The sequence below is a fragment of the Dermacentor variabilis genome, chromosome 2 (genome assembly GCF_050947875.1).
Source record: "Dermacentor variabilis isolate Ectoservices chromosome 2, ASM5094787v1, whole genome shotgun sequence".
NCBI lineage: Eukaryota > Metazoa > Arthropoda > Arachnida > Ixodida > Ixodidae > Dermacentor > Dermacentor variabilis.
In genome coordinates this window covers 169,690,963-169,717,973 of record NC_134569.1, presented here as the reverse complement: position 1 = coordinate 169,717,973, position 27,011 = coordinate 169,690,963, and the positions used below count along the sequence as shown (strand labels likewise).

At 43.0% G+C, this 27,011-nt stretch overlaps 1 protein-coding gene across 1 annotated transcript in view; it reads right to left on the bottom strand.

Moving 5' to 3' along the window:
• Positions 1 to 1,203: 1,203 nt before the first annotated feature.
• Positions 1,204 to 27,011, bottom strand: part of LOC142570549 (diuretic hormone receptor-like) — a 44,138-nt gene continuing 18,330 nt past the window's right edge. The window contains exons 6-12 of the mRNA XM_075678923.1: positions 25,914 to 26,064; positions 22,849 to 22,936; positions 18,308 to 18,374; positions 16,490 to 16,575; positions 15,471 to 15,603; positions 14,447 to 14,488; positions 1,204 to 1,518 (exon numbers count right to left, since the gene is read on the bottom strand). Of these exons, the coding sequence (XP_075535038.1) occupies positions 1,204 to 1,518; positions 14,447 to 14,488; positions 15,471 to 15,603; positions 16,490 to 16,575; positions 18,308 to 18,374; positions 22,849 to 22,936; positions 25,914 to 26,064 (882 nt within the window). The remainder of the gene's footprint in view (positions 1,519 to 14,446; positions 14,489 to 15,470; positions 15,604 to 16,489; positions 16,576 to 18,307; positions 18,375 to 22,848; positions 22,937 to 25,913; positions 26,065 to 27,011) is intronic.

The window sequence follows — 27,011 nt, the reverse complement described above, 5'->3', positions numbered from 1 at the left end:
TCAGCAGCCGAGCTGAAAGCACACGTGGGTGAAACAACACCAGGGAACAAAAGGAAATTTCTTTCTGACAAAAGCTTGAGCACATTTCATTCGAATGTGTAGAGTGCGTAGTCTGCATTAGATAGAAAGAATACAGCCATAGGATTGTTCAAATGCGTCTCAACGAAGTGAAAAAGAACAATAAGAAGCATTTCAGGGGGTTTTATGAAAGAAGCTTAGCTATAAGCACGGATGGACAATCTGGTGCTTTCAGTTTTGCCGTAATATTAGAAGCTGTTGCCAGAAATTGCTTTTGATCACACGCTTCCATTTCGAATAATTCGCTTTTTACGATGCCATCAACCCGTAGTGAGTGGCACTGGACCACTGCCAGCAAAATTTGCAGCACTGCACTGCCTATCCCTAATGTGTCTGTTATTGTTTCTAGCTTTCAATTCATTTGGGCCACTCTTTCTTGTTCGGTAGAAAAACTTTACTCTTGCTAATTGATCGAGCAAAGTCATTGTATTCTTGTCCTTTCGTTGACATCATTTCCGGCGATGTTCCCATGAATAAAAGATTTCTTCTATTTGCGCAAAGCAAATTACTCTGAAGTTCTAAACAAGGCAAAGCAGCTATTATTTTATCTATTTGTAGCAATTTTGGTGGTTTAGACGCGGAGTATATTAGTAAAAATGTAAAACACTGCGGGGGCTTGACACAAACTACCGCGGCACCACGAGTATTGTGCACTAGCAATTCCCATGAAGACGAAGTGTTCCCCCCTTGACAGCACCAGAGTAGCGATGTGTTTCTGTTTATTCATTGTCTGTATGCGCTGTTGAATCCTCCTCACTGATTAACAGCTCTTTTTACTTCTTTCTCACCATTCCTTTTCTTGTTCTTATTTGTTTATACGTTCACAAAAAGCGCTTGGGGCGAAGAAAAGACAGCGTTTTTTTTATCTAATTATGTATTTAGTTCGCTTCTTGCTTATGATCGCGCACCTTGCGGCAACGCAGGCAGACGGCACTGTTGTTAGTTCCACGAGGCCCACATCTCTTTCTCGTATCTCTCTTGAGAGAGATTTTCCTCTCACTCCTACACCTGACATAACAAGAACAGTGTTGCAAACTCGTCCTGGCCAGATTTGGAGACAAATTGGTAGAAAACAGGCGTGTTAAAGCTCAGAAGTCAGGGTTCGTGATCCCACCACCAGCTGCCCTATACAGCGTCGTCTTTTCCCGTCGGCCCAAAGGCACCGTTGCTGAAGCGGTGCGCTGGACCTAGGTAGCCGGCATGTGGAGCAACCGTGGACGTTGTCGAGGCAAAGCTGATGCAGCTCGATCGGGGCGCCCGTCCCTTGTAGAGCCGCCCCGCGTCCCCGTGCGTCGCTGTTCCCGCTCCCACACTGGAGACGGCGCACGACGACGGCCGGCGGCAACCGACGCGGTAGTTGAGCCCCTGTCGCCTCTGCTCGGCGCACAGGGCGCGAGCCGTCCGCCAGCGCTGGAAGTGGTGACGGATAGTGCTGCGTACCTGCAGAGAAGCGGAGCAATTTTGAAGCGCGTTGTGCGAATTATCTCTGAGAGCATTCGGCTCAATTATTATATTATGGGGTTTTACGTGCCAAAACCACTTTCTGATTATGAGACACGCCGTAGTGGAGGACTCCAAAAATTTCGACCACCTGAGGTTCTTTAACATGCACCTAAATCTAAGCGCACGGGTGTATTCGCATTTCGCCCCCATCAAAATACGGCCGCTGTGGCCGGGATTCGATCCCACGACCTCAGCAGTCTAGCACAATAGCCACTGAGCAACCACGGCGGGTGAAGATCACGTAAGCCATCCCCTTTCTACATTTAACGAACTAGTTCTGATGATTAACAGAACGAAACCTTGGTTCTGTTGCTTTGTTAACGCGCGGGCAGATATGCGCCAGCTCGTTTCTTTCTGTGATTACCAGGTCATCGTTATACCTAGTTCCAATATTTTTCAAATGATAGGCAAACTTACAAACATAAAGGATAAAAGCCATTCTCGCTACCTCTGATTTTACGTTTTCTACTTTTTTGCGCTTTAAATTGAGAGTCAAGCGCCGTCCCGTCCACTTCCCTATCCGTTTGCTTTGTGTGCTTCAATCTAATTTCAAACATGAAGGTCAGCCAACCAGCCCGACTGGCCATCTTATTGCCCGCAGAAAAGCTTAAGATAGTTGTAAAATTCTGTCATGACATGGCTATGTGCATAAAAACACGAAAAAAACCCCAAAAAGCTCCGAGAGCGTAAGACATAAAAGCAAGCTCTGAATTAGGTACACACTAAACATTTTTACACCCTTATGGGTGTTGATAGGGGTGCTTTCGGCATTTACACCCATGCCCACACCCTTTTAGCACCCTTTTCGGCCAGAGCACCCTATCACAAGGGTGGATACCACACATAAGGTGTGACTTTGCTCAAAGAAGGGTGTTAAATCGACGCCTGAAGGGTGTTGAACGTATTGATGCATAAATCTGAGTAACGTGTACACGTCCACGCATTGAGCAATGTGTGTATGTATTTCATTTTTAATGCGAAAGCGTTTCATGGCCTTTCAGGTACGAAAAGTGGCGTTCTCCGCAACAACAATCCATACGGGACCCTGCTCATGCCAATCTTGTCATTTCCCTTGAAAGCATTCAGAAAGCATTCAGAACCGCGCCGCCCGTTTTATTCTCTCAAATTATTCACTTCATTCTAGCGTCACGTCCATGAAAAGAACACTAGGTGAACCTGACCTTTGGTTACGTCGCAAATACTTTCGTCTCTGTCTTTTTCATAGAATATGCTAATTTAATCCTTCCCGTAAAGAAAATCTTTTCACCACACCAAGTTCTCGTCTCGCATCGACCATCAACACAAAATTGATGTGCCATTCTTCCTTTTTGCCAAGAACAGCCACTGAATGCAACCGCCTTCCCGCCTCAACAGTCTCAATTTGTGACACCACTAATTCAAGGTCACCGTTCAAATTATCTTATGGTTTGATTTTCTATTTTTGCGCTGCATTGCAATTATTGCATATTTTCACCACTTCTTTCTGTTGTGCCTACTAGGCCTTGAATGTATATAATAAATAAATAAAATGTGAAGTCATCACCGTCTTGTATGACGTCAGTAGTGATACAGAAGGTAGTAAATACAACAACGTTAAGTATGAGCAATTATGGGTAAATAATGTGAAATAATGTGAATAAGGGTGGAATAAATTGCATTAAGGTTCGTACAAACTATAGCACGGTGGATTACGGGAGATTAAGGTAGTATTGTGAAGAACACGTGACAATGTATGAACTAACGTATTATGGTCACGTGACAATTGCAAGTGTAGATGCGTGAAGCGATTAAGTTTTCCCATTCCTAAGTGACTGTCGATATTTCTTCAAGGATTCTGATGTTACTGGCATGACGGCCACTCCAAAAATGTATCATCCAGAAAAAGAACGCCCTTTCACTTACAATTCCATTATCATTATTTTTCGTGCTCACAGGAATATTAACATGCAATTAAACACTTCTAGAAAAACTGCAGTAGCAGAGCGAAAACACGAGAGCAACTTGCGCAATTCTGCACTAATATTTCGGTGCCCTTAATTGCCCAACAAAAAGTGGTGAAATGGAAGAAGCTGTTTGGATACATTGCTGAACAAACAGGGACGTGCTGTTGGACGAGCCTCTGCTGTACAATGGCATCAACATACAATTTGCATGGTGAATCCATAAAGAAGACTTATAGAGGCGAGATCACGTTGGAAGTTCTCAAACCCGAATTTCCATGTACCTTGCCTAATTCATTCAGAGGCTTACTAAGCTACTGATCTGCTTTCTAAGTGCATCCTCAAATACAGCTTGTAAGGCTGAGCCTATATATTAAGGGCTGGTGTCGTCAAAGCTGTAATTTCTTATCCAGAGCATACGCACTTGCAAACGCAGTCTTCAGTCTCCTCATGAATGTTTACGCGTCGCTGTCGAACGACCAAGATGTGAGCGTCTTTATCGAGCCATGATATCGCTGAAACTACGCTGTGACCTCGCAAAGTTGCTTCGTTCGGACGCAGCGAATAATCTAATCGCACCAGCAGAAGAGCGCCGATCGTCTCGCTCACGGTCCCGATTTGTGTACTGTACCCTCAGTGATGCAGCACAGACTGCGCCCCCCACCCCAAAATAAAATGCCCCGCACGAAACGTAGTAGTAACTACCCGCCTCACCGCTCTAGTTAGAGACCACAACGAAGCAGCAGCAAACAGGCGGCCATGAGAGCAAGCAAACCTGTCAGAATAAACGTTCAATTTGCGCGGCCACCCCATGCCCAATGAAAAGCGACCGGAAGTGACGGCCGACGCTGTACCATCACTTCGGCGCGCGGCAGGACGGGAAGGCGGAAGCTGCGCCATCATGCTCGTTTTCGCGTGCGTTCGCGTCGCGCGCTGTGCGAAGTAATTTTAAACGTGTGATTAGTTTTGCGCGCGGGGTAGAAAAAGATGTGGCCCATGCTTTGTGTATTACTCGTGCCCCACTTCAAAGCAAAGCGTTCGTACGCACTGGAAGATGGATCCACGAAGGCTGAAACGAGAAGTTGCAACGTGCCCGGTCGGTAGTACTGGCATGATGGAAACTTTCAGGCAAGTGCCCGTTTATTTGGTATTTGTTTTGTTCGCTTTAGAAATATCTCACTGTGATCTCGTAGCATAATTCATAATTCGCTAATGTAAGAGCAAGAGCAGCTGCACTCCTGCTAGGGCAAGTTAACTACCTCGATCGCGTCCCGTGTGACTAATGTTTGTCAAATCTACATCGGGCGTGGTGCGCCTGCATAGTTACGGTTTGTTTCTCAGCGCTTGAACGTTCATTGATGTGATTCTCTTGTGCGTTCAGCGCGGCTGCTTGTAATACGGTCGTTAGCACTTCAGTTAAATGTGGTCGACCACTTTTGCGTCGCGTAGAAAAAGGACTGGCCTAGCCACCTTTCGAAGGAACCGGCGCGGTATTGGTTCTCCCTGATGCGGTCGCGTGCTGCTGTTGCTGCTTGCCGGACGCCTTCAGCATTTTTTCGGCTCGCTTTGTCTGTGCGTGTGCGCGTGCTCGCGCTCGGCTTGATTTGTGTGTGCGTGCGTGTGTGTGTGCGCTCAGCTCAGCTCGCTTTGTGTGTGTGTGTGTGCGCGCGTGCGTGCGCGCGCGCGCGCGCGTTCAGTACATGCCGGTTTGTATGGGCCGGCGTGTTTGCGCGTGTCTAGTGCGTACGTGTTTTGTGAGTGTTGTCTGTGGGTCGCTGTGTGTGCGTGCACGTGTTAGCGTGTCTGCCTGCATACATGTATGTGTGCTTGTTTGTGTTCATCAATGTGCGCGTGCGCGCTTTTGTGTCTGCGCTTTGAGAGTGCGTATACTTGTGTGTGCGTGTGGGTGCGTTTTGTGTGCGTGCGTGTGTATTGCATGAGGCCGGTAGAGTTTTACTCGCAATAAAACTCTTCCGATTTGGTGCAGCGAATGTTCCCGCCTGAAAGCCGAGTTTGGTTTCAAGCCACCCTGGACAACTGCTGTAGAGGCGCCGTTTCTCGGGAGGACCAGTGGGAAGGCGCCAAGTATACGCTTCGTCCTTTTTCCTCCCATGCACTGATAAATCAATAGCCTTGTTTTTTATTGTGAAAGGAACGGTACATCCAGAGCATAAATAAATGATTAAGAAATCTGGTAGTGTGTTTTAAAGACGTGGATTTCCCATTAGCCCACATTTCTTTTGATGCAGACAACCGCAGAAATTGTTAGCGGCAGGTTATTCGAGACGTTCTACGTATATAGCAATTGTCTTCAGGAGCTTTAATGAATTTTGAAAATTTGAAGCGTTGTGCTTTAGAGGTATCATATACAAGCTTTAGGTCTCCGAGTAATTTGCATGCCCTTCGAGAGCTGTCGCCTATAGCCCTATTGAAATTCGTAACTACAGTTCGGAGCACTGGGGAAGCTAGAAGGCTTGTCCTGGCTCTCGAGAAAGTGTTTAAGCTGGTGGTGTAGGTTGAGGAGTTTGGGGTTGGTAACACAAAGGATTTTTTATGCCTTAGCAGTAGGAGTGACACAGGATAAAAAAAATGTATGTGTGTCAAGCACAGGAAGCTGCTCATATTGTAGAAGCATGTGTGTGCGTGTGTGTGTGTGTGCGCCCATGCATGCGTGCGTGTGTGAATTCTCTCCTCAAAAGGGAGTATGTGTGTAAGTGAGCTATTTCATTGCTGGTCTGTTTGCCAAGAATTGGCAAGAAAACAAAATCAATTTAACTTGAAATAATAAACTTCAAAGCATACTGGCGTACTGGCGACAGCAGCATACAAGCATGCAGCTGTGTGACAATCTTAATGCATGACTGCAACATCTGGAAGGAGGCTTGCTTCTTCAGTAAGCAGCACAAAGTCCATATTCTTGGCTTTTCTCGTTCAAACCAAAACGAGGCTCATTGCCAATGATCTTGTCTTTTGCTCTAATAGCATTTGTTTATCTTGTACTTAGAGCGTCGTTTCTCGCAGGTCATGCAGATGGTAGCAGCAATTTCACAATGCCCAGCCTTGGCGCCCCCCATCAAGAGCAAGCCACTTGCGTTCGCCTTCAGACAGATGGTTAATGTCTTCTTGAAAGCGGTTGAGAAGACAACATTGTAAGTAGATATAGTTGTGTAGTGTAATATAATAAGTCAAGTTATAATTTAAAACTCAGGCTCCTTGGCCGCCTAAGCTTGATATGATGTGCAGTTGTGTGTGGTTGTAAATATTGCCGATGGTACAGTCCATACTGCAGGTATGACTGCTGATCCAAAGTATACATTTGCATTTTCTTGATGGTCTTTCATAATGAGGATTTTCTTTGTGCAAGAATATTCACAGAATGCCGGGGCATTGTAGCATCATATTCTTTATTGTGCATTCACTGCTAATTTCGTATGACCTTCCTGCTACCAATTTATTTGCAGGAAAGGAATATTTGTTTACTCTGCAATGAGCTTGTTATTTGCTCATTGCATTACACTCTTCTACCGTTAATTTATTCCCATATAATTATCAAAACCTTGAAATTTCAGCTGTTTTTATTTTGAATACAATATCAAAATCAAAATGCACCGGATTGCAATCTAGACTGCAAGGGATTTGAAGAAATTACAAGAAACCAGGACCTCTCGAGAGCGTTAAAAAAACGTTTCCGCAGGTAATGTGCCTAATTGTACTGAGCTAGCTGCTCACGAAAATTGCAAGCATATTTCATTTCACATAGTTTTGCAGGATATAGCAGGCCTATCATAGTCTCTGAGCACAACCTTACCTCATTTGCATCATGAAAATGTCTCGTGCTGAATTTGGGACAAGTTTTGAAAAATGAATGTATCATAATTTTGAAACTACACAAAGTATTGGTTGAGGCTAGACAGTTTTCAAACAACTTGACCATGTTGAACTTAGCCATTACAGGACGGAAAAAAAAACATGCACAGGAGCACTCATTCAATGAAATGTGATGCTTGTGGTTATTTTCCACATGCAAAATGTACTTTTAAGCGAGAGAGGGCAGGTAGCCAATTTACAACCATTGTGACTCATGCGGGTAGTAGCAACACAGGATGAGAAATGGTTGTGTCTCTGAGGTTCATTGAATATGTGAAAACTCATATACAGTACACCCCCCCACCCCCTATGAGGGGTAACCGTGCAATATGTTTTGGGCAAGAAAAACGATTGTTCTAGGAGACAAGAAATTTCAGGCTCTAGTTGAGAGGCTACAGAAAGAAGGACCATGTAAATAGTCACAGATTAACATAAACTGCATCGGAGTGGCATCACAGTTTAGAGCATGAAGTGGGAGCATGAGGAAGGATCATAAGTTTAAATAAGGGAATACTACTTGTCAGTGCATTGCCAAGCTAACCCATTGAAAGAAGGGGGCGTGCTCTAAGAAAAATAGTTGATCACACATGCTAAATTTTCGAGGAAAGTATGCCAAAATGCCCATTCTTACTAAATTAATAAATAAGAAATACACGATAAATTTTAGGATGCAGAAAGTGTCTAATAAACTGCATTGTAGAGTTGGATATTGTTGGGCTGGATGCATGTATTTCAGGGCAAATGAGAATGCCAGTGGGGATTGCCTCATTTTCATTTTGTGTGCACACTCTGTAAAACAGTTCTCTTTGTCTCCTAGTGTAATAATGTTGTGTAAAAACAGTCATTTTTTAATGCCTTGTGCATTTAACTCTTAATGTGCCATATCCCGTAAGCTTCTCACCTGCAGTACTTATAAAGTGTAATGCAGATATATTGCAGATTTCATAATGTCAATTTTGTATTAAGGTCACATACACACTCTTGGACAAATGTCTGTTGTTGAGAGATGTCATTGGTAGTCTTTAAACTTTATTCACTCTTATTTTCTATGGTGAAAAGGCTACTGTAAATTTATGTTTTTGCTGCTGTATGTACCTTGTGTTCACAATGACATAGTGGTTTAGCATTCACAGTAACATGCAATTCCTTAATTTGCAAAATAGAAACTTCTCCTACCTTTCACTTGTCTTGCCCAGTTGCCTGAGCGGTGCATTCTGCCCAGTCACATTAATTATCATTTTTCCACAAAGTACGTGTGTAATTGCACGGGCTGAATTCTCATGATTCTCTTGTTATTTTGCTAATGCAGGATGTAAGATTCCAGCAATGCCATGCGCTACATTTATTGGTCAAGATGCTCAGAGAATGGAGTCCCTGCACCTCGTGGTTAACCGTGAACATTTCTTTTTCTTTTGGAAAGCTAAAGGCCATTTGCTGCATCACTTGCATTTTTGCAGCTCAGATGTGTACTATATTTTTCTAATTTTGAATCAATATTGGCTGTTCAGTATAAAAAATGACGTACAGCGTGAAGGACAAGGACTGCGAGAGACACACTCCACTGACTTTCAACAATATTTTATTGCGTTGCCACATCGTGTGTGTATACACAGAGGGGTCATGCGCAGAAAATGAAAGCCAGTCGCAAGGGGTGTTCTAACAGCAAGGCATTGTAAAAAGAACATGGTCACTTGAAAAAAAAAACATCACAATTTCTATCTGTTTAGATACAAAATTTCACTAAGGGTCAGCGTGATAGAGGGGCCACTAACGCACACACTACCCAGTTTTCTGGTGAAATCAGCTTCAATAATTTACCGGGTGAGCTGTGTCTCGCTGAAACTTCCGTATCTTAAAGAGGGGCATGCAGCCGCAGTCCCGGCAATGAATGCCCAAGTGGCCTTGAACAGTGTTATTGACGTTGTTATAGTGCTCTCTTAAACGATCATTTAGGCGCCTGCCTATCTGTCCAATATATTTACTGCCTCAAAATGGTTATTTGGGAAACCACATTCGTTGCACACATCGCAAAACGTTTTCTGTGCCCGGCAGAGCAACAACTCTGACGTGATTCAGGCGCGTTTACACACTTACAGAGCCTTGCCAGCTTTTCCGGGGCTGAGAAAAGGACTGCGATTTCTGTAGGTTCCCTAATCTTTTTTAGCCTATGGGAGACATCATGAACATACGGTAGCACTGCAAACCTGTGTCTTTCAACCGGCTGGTTCCTTGACCGAGCGCGCTCATCATGTTTTGTGCACTTCAGAAGCTGTTCCGCTATGCCTGAAATTAAGGCCAAAGGGTAGCCAACCCAAGAAAGGCAATCAGCCTGTGCAGCAACGCTATGTTGCATCTCGCGTGAGCAAGATTTATTGAGGCTGTTAAGGAGGCAAAGCTTTACAATATCTCATTTGACTTTGTTGGACAGACAGGCAGGCGCCTAAACAATCATTTAGGAGAGCACGATAACAACGTCCATAACACTATTCAAGGCCACTTCGGCATCCATTGCTGGGACTGCGGCTGCAGCCCCTCTTTGAAGGTACGGAAGCTTTAGCGAGACACAGGTCATCCGGGAAACTATAGAAGCAGATTTCACTAGAAAACTGGTTAGTGTGTGCGTTAGTAACCCCTCTATCGTGCTGACTCCTAGTGAAGTCTTGTATCTCAACAGATAGAAATTATAATGTTTATTTTTTTCAAAGGGCGATGTTCTTAGTACAGTCACTTGCTATTAGACACCCCTTGTGACTCATATTCTGCGCATGCCCGCTTTTGTACAAATACACATGATGTGGCAACATAATTAAATATTGTTGGAAGTCAGCGCAGTCTGTCATCTCTCGCAGTTCTTGTCATTCAAGCTGTACGTAATTTTATCTCATTAATTGCAAACTATCCCAAGAAACTACCCTTGTTCAGTATAATTATAATGTTTGATACGGCCATTTGCTGGCAAATGTTAACAGTGTGATATTTAACTTGAACTTTTGCATGACTGCCTATGCCTGTGTTCTTTTAGTAACCAGAGTATGGCTAATTTATTAAACCATATTTGCTAATTTGCATGCTCACATGCTATAGCATGCCTTAATCTTGAATTACGGCATCTAAGTGCAAATAATTTAGAAATTTACTATGTATTTTAAAACACTGTCCACATTTTGTGCTCAGCAAAATCGTTTAATCAACAGTGGTTTGTTTTTATCAGGCCTCCTACTGCACTTTGCACCCAGGCACTAGTAGATTTGGAATATGCACTCTTTTGATTTATAGTAAGAAAAGAACCTATTTTCAAACTACATATTGTATATGTACCAGTGCCTTAGAGTTACAAAACAAAAATTTATAGAAACTGGTATTGTAGTTAGAAAAACCGCTACACAGCACCTTTAGCCCAGAGAACTCTCGTTTCACAAAAGAGGACAAACTATGTAGGCACTAAAAAATTCTACGTATTTTTGTGCTCAAGTAATCTTGTTGGAAATAGAAAATTAGCAATAAGGCTTCTGGCATAAACCTCACTTAAAGCATGTCTATGCTTGGAAAGAATTGTTTCAGTCTGAAAAATGTTGGCCAGTTATGCTTTACATCGACTTTCCAAACTTTTCATAATGCTTTGCGATTACATTAGTGTACAAAATAACACGTGCCTTTCTTGTGCGTTTGCTCTGCATTTCAATTGCTTCCCTAATTCACCTTTGCAATATGCCTTTTTTTAAGGCATCAAAACTTGAATTTTCGTTCACTGGAGCCTAATACTAAAAATTTATTCCTTTATGTGGCCCAAAACACTGCGAATCAACCCAGGCTCTTTCAGTGCCGCTATACATAGTTTCTTCTCTAATAACAGATTTGATCAATACATATATTTTAGGTACCTTTGTGGGGAATGTACATGTTCTTGTACTTACCGATGTGTTTGGTGATTGTGCATGTTTATATTTCATGTGATTTATGTATATGTTGTACTCTGTATTGCAGCATGCAATAAATATATTTGCGTTTTCTTGAAAATGCAGCATATATCTTACCAGTCTGTGTTGCATATTATTTGGATATGGAAATCGTGATAACCTTGGTGTTGATATACATGCTCAAAAGTGTCAAGTTTGCTAGGTTGTATTTGTGCAGCGAAGACAGGTTTTCCAATATACACCATGAATTACTAATATGTAATGTGATCCACACGTATAGGTGTTGTGTATGCCCATCGAAGCTTCAAGGCCGGCTGTTCGACAGTGCGTTTGGTAGCCGAACTTGAACCTTCTGGCACACGCAATAGTTGCGCGAGGATCGCTGTACATAGTAGTAATTGAAGGCGTGTACTGCCGAATCTGCCTTCCATACACGCTAGAAATAAAAGGGTGTACACCCTTCCAACACCCACACAGATGGGTGTTAATTTGGACGAGCACCCTTACACCCTAAATTTATTTTGCTGGACACCCTTCCTTTAGGGTGCTATAGTGGCACCCCAACTGTAGGGTGTAGACAACAGCACCCTTAGGGTGTTCGTCTGGCGACAAACTGATTTACACCCTTAAGGGTGTTAAAATGTTTAGTGTGTAGGTCCTTATCATGCGGGCACTGATAGTGTTGGGTTAGCATCAAAAAATGCTTTCTTTAGAAATGTTATTTAAAAGTTGTTTTAAGGCTAATCGAGGGCTCAATGACACACGGGAAACCGTTTTTTTTTTTCAATGCAGAAATGCTCAGCAGCCTCCCTAGTTGTCCTATCTCGGTGCCGGAAGAGCCCTCACGTGTCGTGTAGAAAAGGTTTTCGTGCTTGCTCCTTTCAAAGGAGCATGCACGGCGGGTAGAGTATTAGTTACCGAGAACAGCTTTCTTTATATGGCAGAAGGCGCCGACTAGTTTAGCGATGAAACGGTTAAGGTAATGAGACTTATTTTATTGTATTGTGACATCAATCATATGTACACTCCAGGCGCATTTGTGCCGTCGCCGTCACCATGAGGTTTCGTATAAAGTCCAAGAGCGATAAAATCGTCGCCGAGTACCGTATGCTGTATGCGCCCGTGAAAGCGTGCAAGAGTGAGTCGGCGATCGCAGCTCAGTCTAGGGCAGGCAAGGGAGGGGAGCGGGGCGGAAGCGTAAGGCTCCGCGGTGAGGGTAGGGAAGGGGGGCGCGTGTTCTACTCCGGGCAGCGCGGGCGTGACTTTACAATTTCTATAGTAAGTACAGCGGGACGCGGCATTTCCTAGCCACAATTCGTTGGAGGGCTAGTTGGTGCGAATCCATAACAAGCCCGCCAATGCATTGTCCTGAACTATCTTTCTTCGGCTGTGGGCCCTGAGTTTCGTGTGCCTGTGTCATCTACGGAACTTGCTGTTATAAGCGCCTTGTCCTGTCGTCTTTCTTGTGTCCGTTGTTTTGAGCTAAACAATGTAGTTATGGAATCCCTGAGGCGTCAGACGTTTGCGCGCGTGCGCGAGTAATAGAGGGTGCGATAGAGAAAATGTGGGGCCTTCTGCTCCATAGATATCGAACTCTGCCTAGGCACTACGGCGGAGAAGTTTCTTTGCTCGTGTTGTGCGCGTTTGCCCCGAGGGATGCCGGCATTGCGGATAGGGACACAGTTTGTTCACGTTAGAATGCTGGCTGCCGGTGCGGTGCAACAGGCGATGCAGTGAGCACTGACGGCTTCGCCTGCTTTACCGCGCCAGCAGCCACGCACCTGCCCTATGGACATGCGAATGCTGCTGGCCTTGCCTCGGCGCCAGTCGAACTACTTATTTCGCAATGTTTTTCTTTGGTCCCTTTTCTCTAATTAGTGTCTAAATAAAGACAATAATATATCTCTAATATGCGCATTGCCATTTCTTTGACGATGGGGTGGCCGGGCGAGTGCGGTTGCACTTGTCGGTTGTGTAGCAAACGCCTGGAAAAGGAAGCTGTCCTGAAGGGGTGTGCAAAAATTTGCCCTGAGACTATACCTCGACTACAGAAGCATGATGTGCAGTCATGTTATAAATTGATCCCGCTTCTCTTTTTTCTTGTCGTTCCATCCGAGTTTCGCTTCTTACTCGCTTTCATGACATGTCGTATGTTAAGTGCGCTGTCTCTTTGGTTGCACCCTTAGATTTGCGTGAGAAAAAGAGATTGCGTACGAATGGCGCAGCTCAGTGAATTGCTCGTCTTATAAAGCGTGTAGTTGTATTAATACAAGTGTGCCGAAATGGGTTTGTTGGTACACCTTGAATGACGGTAGCTGAGCACTTTGTAAAGACGAGGGCAAAATGTGGAGACACACGGGCGCTACTCACAACAATGATGTTCAATTCCTTGACAAAGCCGAACAGAATTGCCCTTGAATATACGTGGCCGACCACGTGAGCTACGTTGCCACCTGGGAGCAAGATGACAAGATAGAGCGTACAAACAAGCGGAATGAAATTTAGTCACACATGCGCATAGAATTCACTTCTTTATCGGGCAACGCCAGGGAAGTCTTGCTGAGTGAGCAGATTGACTACCTCTGTGCTTTTTGTATCAGCAAGACTTTCTTTGTGTTGTCCGACAAAGAACTGAAATATTTGCGCATCGGTAGCTAAAGTTTCATTCTTGTTATTTGTACGCTCCATCTGGTTATCTCGTCGCCCGGTGTCAATGTGGTTCACGTGCTCGGTGAGCTGCGTTCGAAGGCAGTTTTGCTGGGCTCTGTCAAGGAATTAAACTTCATTATTGGCAGTGGCGCCATTGTGCCTCTTTTATTCCTTGTCTTTTCTAAGCGCTCAATACCGTCATTAAGAGAAGCACATTGAAAGCGAATTTTCTCTCAGTATTTCGAAGTAAATTTATTTAGCTCATTTTTGTAACCGTCGCAATGTAATAAGAATTTAGCAGAGGCATTTGCTTACGTTTATTTTTTTTGTTACCTACGCTGCACCGTACTGCACAGAGTGAAATAGTTTTTAGCAAGACAATGAAGCCAACAGGCGGGCTTTGTGACTTTAGGTAAAGGCATCTTGCAAATCATGGCTATTATTGATGGTACTCGGTATTCATGATCAAATTATGGTTGTTTTGTAACTTACCTCGCCATTAAAGAAGCAATAAAGAACTGCCACAGTGAAGCCCTGCAAAAGAAAAAAAATAACCACCGTACATTTTAACAGCAAAAATCTTATTGCCGCGAGAGATATGTGTATGCTAATGCCAAGATTATGTGTTAAAGTCCTTGAATATATTTTCCACAAGTAAATATTTTTGCATAAAAACCTCCATGGCAACACATATCAATCCGAAATACGGAAAGCAATTAATCAATCGGTCATTACAACCTAGAGAGCTATGAAAGAAGCTCGGAAAATACAGTAGAAGAAAAGGCGCGGAAGAGAAATCTTGAATTCATTTGAAGAACAAAAACGTCTAAATAAACTTTTTAAGAGTTCCTGAAGAACATCATTATTCAAAAGACTAGCGCAAAATTGCAGGGACAAAGACAGAGAAGACGACAGGACAAGCGCTAATTTTGTGATGACAAAATTATAATGATAATGATGACACACCAACTAGCCCAGCTTTCTGCCTTGAATGCCTTGTTCCTGAAGAAGAAAGCTTCGTCGCCGATGGCTCGCTGATCGTATTTACCAGTTACCATAGCGTTGGTATCACCAAGAACTTTAGTTTTGTAAACATGTTAACTGTTGCTCTGTGATTTACCGTCCCAAAGAAAAAAAAAGAACCGGCTGTGAGCAACGCCGTAGTGCGGCTGCCAATTACGTTTGTCTACCCGGTGTTCATTCTCGTACCAACCTCACGGCTAACAACTCGGCGGGTGATACGTGTACGCAAGCCGGCGCTTATTTCCTTGAGTTTGAAGAACACGAGTGCCTGAACACGAAGTTCGATTACTGACCGGTTTAACGCCACAAGGGAAACAGCTAGAAGGTAGGAAATAATTCACCCTGTAAGAAATCAGTAAGCGTTCACACACCGGGAAACGATGCCACCTCTCTAAGCAGTACAACTATTCGCGATATTTCCTACTCCGCTTAAAAGCGCTGCCCTAACTACATGCCTAAGCGAACACTCAAGGTAAGTTGGAGTACTACTTGCCTGAGTAGAGAGGAGTGTGATCTGCAAGTAGGTGAAGACAATCTTGGCAGTCTTGTGAGACGGAGTCCAGATCACCAATAGATATGTTACTCCGAGCAGCGGAGTCAAGACAAGCAGAGCCTTCGCTGCTTTTCTGCAACAAATTTTCAAGAATTGTCACGTAAAGTACGCAGGAGTCTCAAATGAGAGCCAGACATTTCGCAGGGAAACGGTTTAAGCCGCTGTACTTTTCAAAACTGGCTGTAATCTAAAGGACTTCTTTCTTACAGCACTTGACGATGTACTCTAAATTAAGATCTGGTATCACCTGTCACTTATGCAGGGACAAGGATGTGCACGCTCTTTTTTTAGTTTTAAAAACAAAATTTCAACTGATCTTTTAAATGGTATATGTGGAACTTGTTGATCGAGGGTAGAATTTTTGTTTAATGAGACGTCTATTTTGCTTACAGGAGACGCCTTCATTCGATGTCCTTCTTTTGAGCAAGGAATCCTCGCATGGAAAAACCGCGCATGCCTGACCCAACTTATAGTTTCCGCCAAAGGGTACTAAAGCGCACAAAGCATCAGTTCCGGCACAGCTCCCATGTCGCAATTACATTTCTATACACCTGTGCACAACGTTAGCAACTCTCACACTCTCTGCAATATCTCTGCCGAATGAAGCGTGATAAAGGCGCTTGACACGCCTGCTGACAGTGGTATGGGCTTTTTTCCTGAAAAATATCACAAACCTTTCTGAAAATCTCGATAACTTATGGAACGACCCGCCCAGACACATGTTAATACAGATGAATATATCTCAAAGGCGCTTTCTTCAATAGTTCTTTATGGTTTTTATAGATGTTGGTGTTTTATTTTTTTTTCTCGAGAGAGAGTACCAAATGCATGATGCGAAACCTGAATATACCGCAGCTTCTCCTTCCCCATGAGCGTACAAAGCTCGTGGAGAGAATAACAAACCTTACGTGCAAAACTAGTTTGTTACGGGGGGATAACCACGTGGAGAGTTTTGTTACCTGTATTGTTGCGTTTCAATTGTCGTTGTGGCTCGCAGCTTTGTAATTAATACCCACATTATTTCTCCCATGAAGAACATGTTAACCTGAAAGCAGAAAAAAGAAGTACACCCGTGAGCAAAATTATGCGGACCACCGGAGCGCGTGCCAAACTGCATCGACGCTCCGTCTACCGACGTGGTTGCCTACCGTCGAGAGGGCCGCTAGAGCAGCGGTGCGCATGCGCGTCCCATCATATCTGCTGGCCTGACATGTAGCTTTGCCTTACATGGTTATGGTGCTCGTAGACTAAACGTCCACTGGGCGTCGTTTCCTCTGCTCCGTCGCATCTGGGCCCTTGTTTTACGCAGCGGTTGCGGCTGGGCTGGCACACGCGTCCGCCACGCTTCGCTTTCATTCTTTCTTAAGGAGGGGTTATCGCGCGCCGAACTGCCTTCTCTGACGCCTTTAGATGACTCGCGCAAAATGGCTTTCTGCGGCGTTGTATTATCTCGAACTGTTCCAATGTTTGCTGCCGCATGCTTCCGTTTCTATGCTTCTGTCTGCTCTTTTCTGAAGAGTAGTAGTAGTATATGGGGTTTTACGTGCCAAAACCACTTTCTGATTATGAGGCACGCCGTAGTGGGGGACTCCGGAAATTTTGACCACCTGGGGTTCTTTAACGTGCACCTAAATCTAAGTACACGGGTGTTTTCGCATTTCGCCCCCATCGAAATGCGGCCGCCGTGGCCGGGATTCGATCCCGCGACCTCGTGCTCAGCAGCCTAACACCATAGCCACTGAGCAACCACGGCGGGTCTTTTCTGAAGAGTAGGCAGGCGTTGCGCCCCTTCCGGTGGTAGTTGCCAGCGTTCTCTTCGCTTTCCTTTTCCTGTCAAGTGCATATATGTTTTCCGAAACAAATAATAGTAACAATAAAAATTTGAAATTCGGCTTACTACTATCCAATAAAATTGCGGTGATTATGGTTGGTGCTCTTTGAAGCTGAGATGGCAAAGCACCATGTCCACAAGACAAATTCCTCAATGCCGGAATCTTGCTAAACTAGACATTTCACCCGATTTCCCTTAAGTTCGAAATATAGCGTCCCGACTACATGACATTAGAATGAAGTACTGCTTGTCGAAAATACACTGTCTCTGTAGCATGGAGAGTTTATAATAGAGCCACTTCACTTACACAGCAGGATCCTGCTGTGTACTATATCGATGACGTTGTGAACTCAGGCTATGTAAGTGGCCAATCCTACCCAGCATGTGCTTTCGTTTGTGCCAAATATGAGACGACTACTACGCATCTACCACTCCGCTTAACTTCATTCACTATTTCAACATGAACAGGCTGTCGCAACCTAAACAAATAAAGTTTAAGAGAACAGACCCGTGGGCCTGTTCGTACTGCATAACTTGAGGCAAAGCGCAACAAAACACGAGGACAAGAGGACAAGAGAAACGCTGTGTCTTCGTTTGCTTCTCTTGTCCTCGTGTTTTTTTTTTTGCACTTTTCCTCAAACTAAAAAAAAATATTCTGGAAGGCCTGAGCGTTAGTAGTGTAAACAAATCTTTCAATGAATATCACGCAGTCACTACATGTCGGCAGACTATGTTTTCTTTTTATTTCTGTGATAGTGTATATGGGAACCAATGGCAGCCAGAAACGTATTTTTTTGCTTATTTTGTATTTCAAGAGAAACGATACACAAGTGGCTGCTCAAGCCCCACAGTATTTGAAGAAATGTTCACAAAAAGTTAAACAAAATAATGAGTGCACGGCGCATGAAAAATCCGCCGTAAATTGATTTACGGTCTCACGACTTACCAAAAGGACAATGGCAACAGGACAGATAAAGACACAATCGTAAATGTCTTTCAACTGCCAGACGCACCTGCAAAAAGAACAATTTTGGAAGTTGCGAATGTGAAAAGGATAAGAGAGGCTCAACGATGTATGCTGCAAGAAATGCAGAAAATAATCAAAGGGAAACATTCCTCTCTGCCCAACATGGTGCAGAGTATCAGCAGTCGCATTAATCTTTTCCATACTAGGGGGACACAGCAGCTGCAATTATTTTGCTCAATATTTCAAGAAGCAAACGGGCCGCAAAGATTTATTGCTGGCATTCTGTGTCACACAATAAGCCTTAATATTGGGTACTAGTGGACTCAGGGAAAGCAAGAAGCTTTTTGTTCTCGGAAAAGTAAGGAAGGTCTGTCCCGAGGACAAGTATGCCTTGAAATGAGAAAAGAACTGAGAGGAAATCAGCGTTATTATTTTTCAAAAGAAAGGAAAAGATCTGTGGTGGACGTCTTTGAGAAGGAGTTCGTTGGAGAACAAAAAAGAAAGATGCCGGAACCTCCCGCATTTAACGAAATCACGGCAGGCATAGTTTTAGTGCTTTTATTTATTTCCTTTGTGCTTTTTTCTTTCTTTTTTTTTCTTTACGTCAGAGACCTAACATAATTGGCACTTGAGGTTGCTTAATCATTGGCTTAGCTGGGAGATATCTGCCTTGTTTTTAAACGCTACCGTACATGTGCCAGATAGAAAGGGTTGTGCTAAAGCTTCTAAAAAAGGATGCGCCAATTTTGTCGTTTGTCAATTCTTTTTACCAGCACTCCACCTGTAAAAAGGAAAACATTAACACGAATGCGCTAGAATGCATTCACAATTATAAAAAGTCTTATTATGTATATCCAACGCTTTCTTGCAGTCATTTGTACCACGCACTTCCACTGAGTGGAATCGCATTGCCGCTTCGATGGCCACCATCGCAGATCACCAATTATTCAAGAATTCCATAGCTAGCACTGTATAACTAGGAACCTTGTTGTGCACATTGTTCAACCCGTACTGTGTATATATATATATATATATATATATATATAATGGTATGCTTTAGTAACTCCTGTTTGTTGAATTTACCCGTTTTGCTTGTAACCCCTCCCCTCTATAATGCCGTAATGACCTTGAGGGTATGATAAATAAGTAAATAAATAAAATAATAAATAAATAAATTTCTTTAAATCGTTGCGTAACGTGATGCTCGCCGGGGTCTATCGTCTTCCACTTAATTTTAACGTATGATTTTTTTAGAGGAGCTTTTGCTCCACGTGGATATACCATGTGGAGTTTAGACTAATATTATTTAAACGGACATGCGAGCTATCAAAAGGTAGTTTACATAGACGCCTCCTGGCATCGTGGTAGACGCATTTCCACGGAACCTGAAGCTGAGCAGCTTTAAAAAGGCAAAATTTACTAACTTTCTTGATATTGAAACGTGGAGTCTATGTTTATTCCACAAATAATAAAATGCTATTTTCTGAGGCACATTCGTCGCCGTGGATTGCATGGCGGAGCTCGCGTTTTACATCTCCAGTCTTTTTACTCGGAGTGGCTAATCTGGCATTTTCAGGAGGAATACGGGCCCTGCACATAAGTGCGCCCTCGGGCGACGTAACTCGTAACGTTGTCCTTTGTTCATTGTGCCAGAGGAGAGCAAGCATGTAACTTTTATCAACTGTGTCCTCCTTTCAAGCTGGTGTGAATTTCGAAATAGAGCTACTTCACCGTAGTACGCGTACCTGGGCCTCTAAACCTACCTCAAAAATACGTGACCAAGGCCGAATTTATCTATACATTTGTGAAAAGGAAGCACTGCTGAAAAGTAGCGCAAAATTTACTTGCCTCTGGGTACGACCACCTATAAGTAAGCAATATAAGAGTAGAATCTGAATAGAAAGCTTTAACAGTTGAATAAAAATTTAAATGTGTTCATCAAGTAGCCCGAATAATCTATTCAAGCCACAGTTGCATTGTGGCTCAGTGTTTTAAACATAATTTGTGAAACTTTACCTTGGAAGAGAGGTATTTTGCGTGTTAATGAGGCTCAGTGTGAATACGAATTCCTTGCAACAGCCTCACAGTGCAAAAAAGTAGAAAATTTAGGCAGCACATAATTTACGACGAAGGTTGACAGTAGTGGAATTAGCATTGAAGTAATGTAGCGGCACTTCCTATTGGAACTTCAGAGACCCGTTATGTATGACACGTTGTAGACGGCCCGGTCACTCTCTCGCACTTCACAGTGAACAGGCCGTGCTATCTAGCGACACCGACTCCATGTACTGTGCAGCGTGTGTGAATATGTATTCGGACAAGATTGCCTGAATACAGTATAGATTAGTCTAAGAGTCACATTACTTTTTTTTCACAATTCTGACGAGGTGCGATCTGTACAGAGGACGAAACCGTTTGGTCAAAATGTTACCGCCGCAGCCGGCGACTTGAGCTTGCCCCGATCCTCAGACGTACGATTGCATCCAAGGTCAACGCGTAGCTCTCGCCATCTAGTAGCGGCACGCAGAAGTGCGCAGCGCGCAAGAATTGGATGATGCGCACGCGTGGCACTGGGGCATCGACCCTGTTGCTCCGACGTAAAAGTTTTTGTTCTCAAATTTGGTTATGCCAAGTGGGGGGTGCGGCCCTTACACGAGTCTATACGCTACATGTGACGCCGGCTCGATTCCGCCATGCAACCGAAACTTTTTATAATTTTCAATTATTTAAGAGCGGTACATAACCAGTGACACATAACCAGTGGCACATATCAAGTGACCCTACATGGCGTCAAATGTGTTCGTTGATGAGCGGTACATATCAAATTGCACATACCCAGCAAGCTAAGTTACGTGAGAGAGTTCATTGAAGAGCGGCACCAACCCGAAGACACACACCCCCATGTTGGCCCGACGGTTATCTTTGGTCTTTGTTCCCTCAGCCAATCAGCCCGATGATGTATATATAAGACCGTGGACTACCGCGTGATGCAAGTTGGCAGAAACATCGTTAGGTAGAATGCCTGCTGAAAGTGCACGCATTTTCCTAAACAATGCTCATCGCATTAACAATCTATAGAGCCGTATCTAGAGCCTGATGGCACGGGCAAAGCCAATCCTAGCACACTCCGCAGATGTGTGTGAACACAGTTTACAGCGGAGCTGCTACTATCAAAAATTGCATTCACAACTTCCTTAAATGTATGAAAGAAAGTGCATTGCGTCTCCTATAGTACAACGGGAAGGCGATATGTCAGTGCTAGAACGACACATTTTCCGCGTGTTGTATTTCTCATGTATGTTAATTTTTGTGCGACATTTTCTCATAAAAGCCGCTTAGCATCTCTGTACGCGCGCAATGAAGTGTACACGTACGAACACAAGGGAAACCTTGATTATGCACATGTCTGCCTCGTGGCCTTTTTATACGGAGCTTCCTTTCTTAGCTGCACCATAATTTTAAAAATTGCCTCTTGTAGATCGCAAGATTCTAACCCATAATATAAATTACTCTATGGGGCGGCCAATGCTTTTAGGAGATATCAAACTCTTTAATTGAATATTTAACCTAACTCTGCTAATTCATTTTTAATGAAATATCTTACGGCACATATTGTAATCTACGAATTGTACTTAACGCGATCCCAAGGCCTATCCAATGAGTACGAATTCTGTGTACTGCACCGGTTTCGAGATATTAATTTTAAATCTATCCGATGGAATATATTGGTGTTACAGTTATGGTCGTGCTTCAATGCATCAAAAACAGTGTTTTCTTTAAAAAAACTGATTGGAACGACAATGCATTTTATCAGACACTTTCAAAATGAATATATCGATACTGCTGCAGTCATGAGAATTCATTCCAAGTGGATATGCCTTCCGAACTCACCGACTATAATTCGTTTATTGAAATATTTGCCATAAGGAAATTATTTAGAAAGTGAATTACCGTTATGTTGTTATTATTTAGGTAAGGATTTCAATTTCCTGTAGAAGTAATGACCGCCTGGTCAACTAATTTAGATTAAGGATTAGAATTGGGCTATTTGCCGCAGGCAATTTTTTAAGTAAGCTGCAGCTAAAAAGAAAACCCAATTATAGGTTTCTTGCACAAATAGTCAGCAGAGCAGATTAGTAAGAAGAAACTAGGGGGAAGTTACCGCATAACGCGTATTCTATCACTAGGAAATTATTTTTTGTTGTAGATATTACCAAACGCCTCTCCATTTCAGAACGACAGTTGTTTCATGAAAGAATCATTATTTCGATGCTTTCCTCTGTCTGATATCACATCATGAACAGGACGCTTACGTGGCTGAAACCTTGCTGACTACAGTACTGTTTCCATTTCCACATCCAGAGTGCCTTTAATAAATATTATCAGCAGCTGTACCTCGTATAGTCTTGCAACTTGCGGGAAACAATTTCACGTATATTCTGCATTGAAACCAGCAAGTGAAACGTTGCTCCTACTTTACGGCCATAGTTATTCAGTTTACCCTAGCAATGGTTACTTACAATCCGTCGAAGAGAGCAGGATCATTGCGATTGGCACTGAAGTAAGCCTTTGTGATTGCCCAAATGGTCACCACTAAGGCTGGTAGCCCTGCGCAGAAATGTGCATCACAGTAAATGACATTCTGTGAAGCGACGCGCTTTGTTTTTGTTATAATGGTCGTCCGAATTTAAATGAATTTAAATTCAGCGTTAGTCAGCTGTTACAATTACACCGACCAGCAACGGACGCCAACGCAAGGTAAAGTATTACGTTCTATCAGCGATAATACAAAAGCATTTCTAAGCCTCAGAAATTCCTCAGTGCCACAATTTTTTTTGTTTGACCTGTGCTTACAAAACTGCTTTATCTGTCTTCTGTCAATAAACCCGCCATAAAAATAAATGAACAACTGTTTTCTGAAATCATACAGCCCACGTGCCTTGCCTCCGGCGCTCAATTCACAAAACTTTGCTTTCGTCGGTGCTTCTTGCCATTTGCCAGCCACCGCCGCCGATAATAAGTAAAACATCACGATTGGCCGGTGTTTATTCTTCGGAATAGTGTTTGTGTAATCATCGAGCTTTATTTGAGCAAACCATTTTAATGCCGACGCCATAGTCCATCGTAACTCAGTGTGCGAAGGCACTGCTACAGTTTCAAGGACAAACCTGTGCACTCAACTGGCTGTCGCCTGAATTGGTGTTCTAATTCAAGAGATACCTAGGACTGTCCAGTGATCGTATGGTTGTCCACCAACATTTCTTTATCTTACTTTCTCCTTATCCGTTATCTTTGCCCTGCCAAGTTCACTAGCGTAGATTAGAAAACCAGCTGTTCCCTTTCTAGAGTCCAAGGCTTTCCCCGTTTCTGTCACTGTATCATTATCCCTTGCGGAAGCACTTTTTTGTTTATATAAGGCCAGATTGGTGGGAAACGTTGTGGTATTGACCTTGAATAAGATATATGTATCTGTATTTTGTTTAGACTCTCAAGCTCACATTGAAAACCATTCCTTGCAGAATGTCAGTAGATGTTCTCAATTACTGTTCAGCTATTAACAGACATATATGCATTAGTTCTGCCTGCGCAATTATAAATAGTCTGTTTATAATATAGCCCCAACATAGTGCTCGCTTAGAAATTATAAAACTCTCTCCCTATTGCATCTCGTATTATAGACCAGTATACTATTCTGGCATGCTGCCACAGAGACGGTCAAAAATGAAAGGCAGTGTTAGCGCTCATTATGCTAGATGATCATTAGACAGAAGGTAGCCTTTGTATTCCGTGTATGAATGGCTAGTAACAATTAGGCTTGACTCCTTAAATATTGTTCCTACAAATAATTTGCCAACTTTTTCATGATCTGTTAGAGTGATGCAACGTTTGCACATATGTTCCAAATATATGATGCAACTTGTTATCTCCACTATGAACCATTTGCTTCAATTACTAGACATTACCTGACATTACCTGATAATTAAATTCGGTCTCCTTTTTTGACCTTGCTTTCTACAAAGGCTGTCTAGCTTATTAGGCACTCAGAAGAGATGAGCGTCACTCCAGAGCGCTAATTACAGTCGGCTGTGCAAACAAACGAGGGATGTACATGATGAAAGGATCTGAACTTGACTTACAAGCGCATACATAGACAAGAGGTTGTGGTTCATTTGAAGTTCAGTACTTAATTGCTCATGTTGGCTTAGTGTTTTGGAAGGAGGAGGGGGGGGGTTGTCTTGGTACCTTCGTTGTATACGCTTGCTGTTCAAGATAAAAATTCTGTTTTAAGTCACCGCTTGTCTTCGTCGTTCTCTCTGTCCCTTTATGCAGCGTAACTCAAGTTTGCAATGAAATACCAACTAGCCCTTGCTCAACTCTGAACTTGAGCTTGGTGGTATGGCTTCATTATGGGGGAACGCGCGTAATACACGAGACGGAAAAACAACAACAACAAAACGAGTTAGTGCTTGTCCTGCTCGTCTTGACTTTTTTTCCGCGCTGTTTTCCCGCAATGAAGTGCATAATGACCGTGTCATTCGTTTTTTTGGTCATAATGATCACGACTCTGAGCTGGGCTGTTGCATCCTGTTTCCCTGCTTTCGCTGAATATTTGCAACACGCAAAGGCTTAGGAGGGTAGCTAGCACCATGCAGGCAAATGGCCTGTTTCCTGAAGCCCATTATATAGTAGTAGCAGCATGATTTTGAAGCGTATTTAATAGAATACCATAACAACAACTCAACCATATAAAGCGAACAGAAAACTAAACCAGGGAGAGCATAGAAGTTAGATGTAGTTCTTATTTGGGATCTACAAATCAAATATTCCAGGGAAACGAAAGTGGGAGAAAGAACAATTTGCTGCCAGTTGGAACCGATGCCACAACCTCCGCATTTCAGAAATACAATTTCAAAGATAAATACAGAGACGCAATCTCTGTAGTAGCTAAGAAATGTACAGGTAAGAAATATTAAGCAGTCGACAATAGTCATAATTGCTTTCCTTAAACTTTGACTTGTTGAGGCCGTTCAGCGGGGTTTCTGTCGATCATATCTTTGTCTAGATTACAAACGACTGCAGCTAAACACAACCCATTACAGCTGTACACGCTTATACGTTCTTTTAGTTTTCAATAAAACTCGATGCAGTAAAATCTGAAACATTTTCAAACATATCGAGAGCGGTAGCTACACCGCTGCTAATTCAAAACTCCACAATTTTATAAATGCACGTTTTTGTACATAGTAGAAGAAAATCAATTTGCGCCGTAAAATGACTTGCTGAGGAGCTATTTGGTTCGTACTTGGCATTGTAAGAAAATGAAAAATACAGAGAAGGCACAGCCACTCGCCCTTTGATTATTTCTTCTCCACTGTTGAGCGTGCATGTATACTTACGTGCATGCGTGCACTTGTAGTTTCTTACGGCCAGTCTGTGGCAGTCACTAGGAGAGATGACCGGCTATACCAACTTAAAATGCGATCTCTTAGAATACTACGTCAAGATAGGTTTGAGTTCATAGAAAACCATGCTTTGTGCGATTTTCAATAGTTGAAATGTGGTTGACTGCAGCAACAGCCCTCACCCCATCCGACGAAGGCGTAAACGTGTATCCTCACTAGTTCCACTGAGAATGTCTTCACGACGAGTATGTATAAGTAGAGGCCTTCGACAAACATCCAGAAAAAGTTTGTGCCCATCAAGTAAGTCAGCACGATATAGAGAAAGCACGCCCCCTGCAAAAACACAAAACACATTGCATTTGAAATGTAATAATGTGGGCAGTAGTACTTTAGAACATACTTTAATATCAGTGGGCTCGGAGCTTACGTATGAAGATAAGAGTATTTATAGATAACGGCCACGAGAATCCTGATGTTTCCTTTCAGTCTAAAGACATCGGTGAAAATATTTAGCACAAAAATAAATTGTGACTACTATAACTTTTTTACCCCTTTTAGAAAGATTTCAATATAGTTTTGTGATGACGTTAAATTGCTCAAGCTATATTGAGACGTTCATAGGTGCCTTAAAGTTGAAGGTAATCTTCAAAAGCTGAAAAAGACTACTTCAAATTTGAAGTGATAATAAGGATAAGAACTCGCATTTATAACTTTCGTTCCTTCTTGTGTACCAATTGTTCTACAGGACGGTAGATAGCCTATTGAGTAATAGTTTCCCTGCATTCCGCTAGCTCTAGAGACACCCTTAAAAAGCAATAACATGAATTAGTGAAATACATTTTTTCTCCTTCTTTGCATTTTTGCCCTAGCTACAGCATGCGGCGAAAATCCTACTACAATGCCATCTGTGCAGCCCGAAAAGGCTAGAATTGCTTCAGTAGAGGCAAAGCTGGCACATTATTGCAGCTGTGGCCACGCAAATAACATCAACCTTCAAGGCCGCTTAATGGTCATTCATTATTACTGCGCAGACATGAAGAAGGCAAGAAATAACTGAACACGGCAATGGATAAGTAGCTCGTGCTAGAAATAACGGGTCATACAAGAGACAGGTGGCGCGAAACCAAACAATAGTCGGTCGAAGAGCTGCGGAAAACGGCGCTTTTTGATGCACCGCTTTGCTTCTACAGTACCATCGGCCATGACAGCCTCACGGCTACATTACTGATTTTTGTCGCTGTGAGTTCCTTTAGGTGCACTAACTATCATCTTGTAAGTTC